This window comes from Acanthisitta chloris, unplaced genomic scaffold (genome assembly GCF_000695815.1).
Source record: "Acanthisitta chloris isolate BGI_N310 unplaced genomic scaffold, ASM69581v1 scaffold2462, whole genome shotgun sequence".
Lineage (NCBI taxonomy): Eukaryota > Metazoa > Chordata > Aves > Passeriformes > Acanthisittidae > Acanthisitta > Acanthisitta chloris.
Genome location: NW_008658671.1, coordinates 37,648 through 44,532, shown reverse-complemented (window position 1 = coordinate 44,532; position 6,885 = coordinate 37,648). Strand labels below are relative to the sequence as shown.

The 6,885-nt window shown below is 39.2% G+C and overlaps 1 protein-coding gene across 1 annotated transcript in view; it reads left to right on the top strand.

The window, feature by feature from the left end:
- Positions 1-818: 818 nt before the first annotated feature.
- LOC103812170 (collagen alpha-3(IV) chain-like) overlaps positions 819-6,885 on the top strand; it is a gene marked incomplete at its 5' end in the record, with an annotated part of 36,364 nt that continues 30,297 nt past the window's right edge. The window contains 7 exons of the mRNA XM_009085178.1: positions 819-881; positions 1,368-1,403; positions 2,089-2,166; positions 3,608-3,670; positions 3,934-3,990; positions 4,426-4,470; positions 5,450-5,549. Of these exons, the coding sequence (XP_009083426.1) occupies positions 819-881; positions 1,368-1,403; positions 2,089-2,166; positions 3,608-3,670; positions 3,934-3,990; positions 4,426-4,470; positions 5,450-5,549 (442 nt within the window). The remainder of the gene's footprint in view (positions 882-1,367; positions 1,404-2,088; positions 2,167-3,607; positions 3,671-3,933; positions 3,991-4,425; positions 4,471-5,449; positions 5,550-6,885) is intronic.

The window sequence follows — 6,885 nt, the reverse complement described above, 5'->3', positions numbered from 1 at the left end:
TGGACACTGAAACCACAGGAATATGACACTGGACTGACCACAGTGGGAACCATTTGAGTTCTCATCACATGTGTCCATCCACCTATATCATGGCCAAGGTGGACAGGCCACCTTCACTTAACCCAGAGAAGGGACACACAGGAGTGTGTTTGAAAAGCAGACATTAATAGGAGGAGGCAGAACTGACATTTCCTTTGACTCTTACAATAAGCAGAGTATTAAATTAAAAAGAAAATTAAAAAACATAATTTTTCGTTCTCTTGAAAATGAAGCTTTGCGGTGTAAGATTTATTGCATAGAATATTTGAAAGATTGAGGGCTTATTAGGGCTATTAATAGGACTATATGGATTATGAGTCCATATTTCTCAAAGGAGTTACAGGAGGTTGCCTGGGAGAAGAGACCAACCCCCACCTGACTCCAACCTCCTGTCAGGGAGTTGTAGAGGGTGATGAGGTCTCCCCTGAGCCTCCTCTTCTCCAGGCTGAACACCCCCAGCTCCCTCAGCCTGTCCTCATGGCACTTGTGCTCCAGTCCCTTCACCAGCCTTGGTGCTCTTCTCTGGACCTGCTCCAGCACCTCAATGTCCCTCCTGAATAATTTAGTTTTAGAACAGGTATGTTTTCTCATGTTTCAAAACATGTGCCAAGAAGTGAAACAATGAGGAAGAATTACAGTTCTATGTTATCCTGAGACATGGACAGGAAATCCAGAAATAGTGTTGCTCCTCTGTTTGTTATTCAGTTCATTGAATTTAACACTCTGGTTTGCTCACAATCTTGCAGGAGATTTATTCCTGTTTCTTTTTTAATGTGCAGGGTGCCCAGGGTGCTCAAGGGTATCCTGGGGAACTGGGACCACAGGGCCCTCCAGGACCTCTGGTGAGTATCAATTTATGTCTTACTTGTTACTTTAACCATTGATTTTCTCTGAACCCTATAGAACTACACAAACACAAGTACCTGACTCTCCCAGACTTACTCAAGGTCTAGACACTTGTCTATGTAAAATCCTTGTCCTTCTGCACCCATCTGAGTATTTTTTTCAGTTTCTTTCAATTATTTGTACACATGATAATTTCTGTGTTTACAGAGCTCCTTGTCCATATAAGCATAAATTAATTTTCAAAAGTTTACCCATTAATTCACTTTAAATTCTAATGTGTATAACTTTGAGAAAGGTTTATATGTATAGGTTTGCAAGTAGACTAGATGGACAGTCTGTCACCCAGTGACCTGCAGTTGTAACTGTGGGAGAAAGAATAAAAATAGTGCTACAGCTCATGTGAGAGTTGGGTACCTCAGAACACTTGTATCAATGCTGAAGATTGTGATTTTTTTAAGGATTATTTTTTTCCTTTATTGTAGGGCATGCCAGGGAAAGCAGGACCTCCTGGACCTAAGGTAGTCTCAGATTGGTAATAAAAACAAAACCTTCCCATTATGTGTAACATCAATTAACTAATTTTCTAGGTGTTGTTAAAATTGAAAAGAAAATTACATTTGAGAATTTTTTTTTTACAGGGTCTTATGGGACTGAAAGTAATAGGAACCAAAGGAAGAAAGGTAATTCCCTAAAAACCTTACAGGGTTTTATAAGTTGTGTCTCTGTTTTCTGCATTTTCTGATGTGCTGTGGTGAAATGTTTGGGGAAGTAAATAGTGTGTCACATATAGGACTTTGCCTGTTCTGAAAGATCTTTAATGAAAAAGTGCACTGCAGCATTAATGTTTTCAGTTAATTACATGTGACAGTTTTATTTGTCAGCACTATAGTTCTGTGATCTTCCTGTAATACACAAACTGGAGCTTTGAGGATGTCACCAAAGAGAGTTCATGTGTTTTACTGCTTGACATAAAATTGAGAGAAAAAGTACAATCAAGGAGATATTTTTACTCGAGTTAAAATATTTTCGTAACTTACAAACAAAAAATATTAGAATTTTAAATTTATTCTAGATTCTGTTTAAGTCTTCCCTATGCCTTTTTTTCTTGGAAGATAAAGAGCAAGCAAAGAGAAATAGTAACTGTAATTTGAAACAACAAAACACACTGCTTGTAATTGCTCCATTTTTCTTTTTTCTTTCCAGGGTGACACAGGGTTAACTGGACCCCCTGGACCACCAGGAACTGTTATTGTGACATTGAGTGGACCAGACAACATGACGGTAGTAAAATTGTTAAACATCACATTCAGATAAGTCATCTCATGAGGTTTTACTTGGACAGGACATCTTCTTCTCCATTGTCCTGCTAGCATTCCCTTTCACCCATCCAAACATTTTTTCAGACTTGTTTACTTAGATGCTGAGCTCTTCTTAGAACATCTGTACAGCCAGCTCAGCTGAGACCTGTGTGTTCACATCTGCATGATGCCACTGGGATGCTACATGCTCATTAGTAACTCACCTGCTGTGGATCTTTGTGTGCAGGAAGAGTAAATCTCTTTCAGCTTCACTAAATCAACATGGATTTTCGAATGGCCATCAAAGCCACAGCTGTGTTCACCTCTGTGCCTTGTTGCTGAAAACATCAGGACTCTGAGCTACCAGAGTCTCATAAAAGCTTAAAACATGTTTATGTACGTTTCATAGTTTGTTTTCTCATTGTTTTTACTGAAACATGAGCAATCATGGAAAGTGTTGGAAAAGCAGTAAGTACTGAAGAAAGGAAATATTCTGATTCAGCTTTCATTTTCAGTATTGCTTTGTGAATTAAAATTCTTGCATTTTGTTCTTAGAAATTAAGCAGCAGCAGTTGATACAATTTTAAGTATTCACCTATTAACAGGATAAGTCTTCAACCTGTTCTTGACTCTGTTTTTCTTACTGAATTTGCACCTAATCCATGGAGTTGACGAAATTCCCTCTCCATTTTGTACTATAATACAAAGTGAATTTTGCATCAAGACTGTGTTGAGGAGGGAAGAGAAAGATTGCAGAAGCAAGGGGCAGCTTTTAGGCACAGCGGCTCCCCATGTGTAAATTAAGCCTGGACCATCTGGAGCACTCTCCAGACACTGCTGTGAAAGTTAACAATGAGGGAATGGCAATTTTTCAGAGACATTGAGCATTAAAACTGCTCAAAACTCCTTACATAAATAATTTGGAGCATGAGTCTAACCAGGTGATAGACAGTCCATAAACTTTGGCTTTACAGTGACTTTAGGATGTGGCCCAATACATAATGGTGCTACACACTAGAGTATTCTAATCTTTCACCCACAGAGGCAGGGATGGCATGGAATAGCCCCTGCATTTATGTTTTGGAGGTACTGTAGCTCCAGTGAAGCAACTAAGGTTGTTTTTCTCTGGCACTTTACTGCCTTTTGTGGGGCTATTTGCTGCAGTCCCCTTGCCTGCACTCACAGGTAGGTTGTTTTGACCTTGCTATGTTCAGAAATACATGCACAGCCAGTTTCTCTTTCAAACATCATAGACTTGGGCAGGAGTACTGATACGAAGTTGCTGTTTCTTAGTCAGTTAAATAGAACCATCTCTGCTTAAAGAAGCTTCCTGGTGACATGAAGATTTCCTGTTTGTACACAGTAGTGTAAGAGCACAGAAAAATCCAAGACACCATAGTAAATTCTTATTTTCTGTGTAATAGGACTTGAAAGGAGAGAAAGGAGAAAAAGGATCAAGAGGACTTCCAGGACCAATGGGGTTTTCAGTAAGTGACCAGAAGTTATTCCCTTAAATCCAGATATTAGGGCAGCACCACCTGGTTAATGCTACTCTTTACACTCCATAATTTACACTAGTTATTCCAACCCCCAATGGCTAGACTAGAACTAATGAATAGAATATGTATTAATAGCATTCTAAGTACTTCATTCTTTCTTTTCCTAAAGATACCAAAATTGTAAAAGTTATACTTAATTTAGCAGATGTGAGTCTCAAAATCTTTGTATCTTGAGCGTGGGTTTGTTACAGGGACCAGCTGGTGATTCTCAAAGTGAAAAGGGTGATCGAGGAGAACCTGGAGCAGAGGTATGTACAAACAGTTAGTCTTGTCTGAAAAGCAGCTTTGAACTAGCATTGCTGCCCAGTTTTTGTTTCAGTGCCACTCAGAACAAATTTTCTTAGGAAAGAACCCTAAAACAGCCAAATAAATCAGAATAGAATGGTTTGTGACATTTTCTGAACAAAACATTTTGATTGTAAATGCATTATGAAAGCAATATTAAGGAAAATAATTTTCAAACTGAGTATTTCCTTCAGCCCAAATGTGGATGCTTTTGTAACTTTTCTCATACTTTTTGTGACTGCAATAAATTTCAAACAGTTCATAAACAACCTTAATGGCTCATTACAATTCATGCCTAGAATATAGTTAAGTGCACAGAATCTAGTTGCTGTGCACTTTGAATACAATGACCCCTGGTTTTAAATGTTTTGATTTTATTTTACATTTTTCCTTTGTAGGGTAAACCTGGAAAAGAAGGTGCCCCAGGTCCCCCAGGCTTACCGGTAATGAGGGAAGCCTTCAAATGTTTTCTAATAATCTGTTTATCACGGTTGTGTCTTCCTGTCACAGCTTTTTCTCATTGCAGAATGTGTTTGCATACACAAACATTTCCTTTCACACAGCTGACCTTGGGACTCACCATGTGATTATGCAGAAGAGAGAAGCTCAGTTTAGAAATGTTGTTGCTTCTGTATAAAGTAAAAAGGCCTGGTGCTTGCTGCTGACTGGCTGAAGAGCGTGAGACACACTCCAAGTTAGGCAGACTTAATTCTACTGAGTTTTATTCTGCTTAGTCACACTGAATTTTTTGCAAAAGAGTTAAACCTTCCCATTGACATAAATGGAGAAGAAAAATGAGTAGTTTTTGATGACCAAAATCCAAGACATTGCTTTACAATGAAAAGTTATTGTCAGGGACAGAGCTGCCTTGGCCTGAAACAAAATCAAGTTGTTTAAATGTAATTGAAGCACTATATTCAGTTGTTTAAATATCAAATCTTTTCTTTACTTCGCATCATTAGAGTCACAGTGACCTTACAAATATCTTATCGAAATTCTTACTGCCAGAGCAGCCCATTTCACATGTGTCTTACTAAAACATCATCTTTGTCATGCAGAAACGACCTTCAGAGGCAGTCTAAACACATTCCATTCTGACAAAGAACATGGAATGACAGACTGCAAAGCTCTACTGCCTCAGCTAACAGAAAGAAAACCTTCTGTCATGACCAAGACATGTCATTGCTCTGTTCCCATTTCAGCTTTACTAACTAGCAGTGCATTCAACTGCAAAAGCCTCTGAGAAGTCCCTTTGCCTTGTGTGTATACACTTGTAGAAGGCCTTAGCAGCAGCCTGCACTGTTTTCCCTCCTGGTCTGGCTGACACCTCTTGAGATCAGCACCATCACACAGCCTGACCAACTTCTGGGCGAGGGTTGTTGAGTGTGAGTCTCCCATTGTGTTCAGTTTCTCCCCTTTCAGAAAGACTTTGCAGAAGGAGAACAAATCAGAGTATCCTACACTTGTGCTATCCAGATTGTCTCCACCTTGGGGGTGTTGGAGTGTGCTGTAATAAAGGCAGGTTTGAATGAGAGAACTGTGGCAGTTCCTAGAGACATGGGCATCAAACTGAGTCTTTCACTGAGATTTCATCCCCTGAGGAAGTCGTGTTCACCTTGTCATCACTGTGAAAGATTAAAGCTTTACCTTTTAGTGATTACTGATGTCAATGCTAAAGGATTAATTCTCACAACATTGTGTACTGTCACCTGCAGGGACAAAAGGGTGAGCAGGGCAAACCAGGACTGGCTGGAAGGCAAGGAGCTAAGGTATTGCCCAGTGTTTTTGTTGTTGCTTTTGCAGATAAGGATGAGGTATGTTTGGGGGTTATTATATAATTTTATATATCATTGTGTATGCAACATGTTTTACTTCACCAAACACATGACAAGTAATGATATCATGGAATAGGGAATGGATCATCTGAAGCAGACCTTATGTTTGAAATGGTGTCCAGCTAGATCTGCTGTTCCTGTAGCTTTCAGTGCATGTGGCTGAAAAGCTGTGTAAGGAACAGAGGTGGTGTGGGGATGGACTGGTCAGGAGCAGAAGTTCTTCAGTGTTATGACTAATGTGCTGAAGTAACAGTGGGAAAATGTCATGCCATGTGTTGTTTTTAATAAACAAACCCATCTCTGTCCTCTCATAAAGGGGCTGAAAGGAAACACTGGTCCACCTGGTGCTTGTGGTCGAGTAAGTGTAAATTCTCTCTTCATATCATTTTTCTAAACTAGTTACAGAAAATTGCCTTTTGATTTTGCCTGTCATTTGTAGAAACTTTGAAACATCCTAATATTAAATTTTAATAAGTGTTTTTACAGTGATGACTTTCAAACTCATGTGATTTTAAGTAGTTGATTTTTGTCTGTATTCATGTATGATTATCTAAAAAAGTAATCTAGATATAGCTGATGCTGCTTTGAGCCAATGGAACAGACTAAGTGATCCTAAAGGTTCCTTTCAAGAATATTTTCTATTTCATGGCTATGATCATATTTGTGATGGAGTCTCCAATTTACCCTTGCCTGTAGAATTGCATCTGCAGGCAGAGGTGTTCTCTGAGTGTTGGGGAACTGAGCTGAAATCTCAGCCCCATCCATTTGTACAGCTCTCTTGGCACTGTCTGTGTATAGCCATTACTTCATTTCTGGTTGCTTATAATTACCATGTGATTAGCAAAGTCTTGTGGTGTTAAAACTTGAAAATTATGGATGAGATCGTAACCTTGTTCTAACCAGATGTTCAGGATGAGGTACTGTGCTTCCCTCTTCATTCTTACAACTCCTCCTTTTCTTACCACCTTTCTCTTAAGACGGAGTACTATGATTATGGGGTTGGTGAAAAGGGAGATGAAGGAC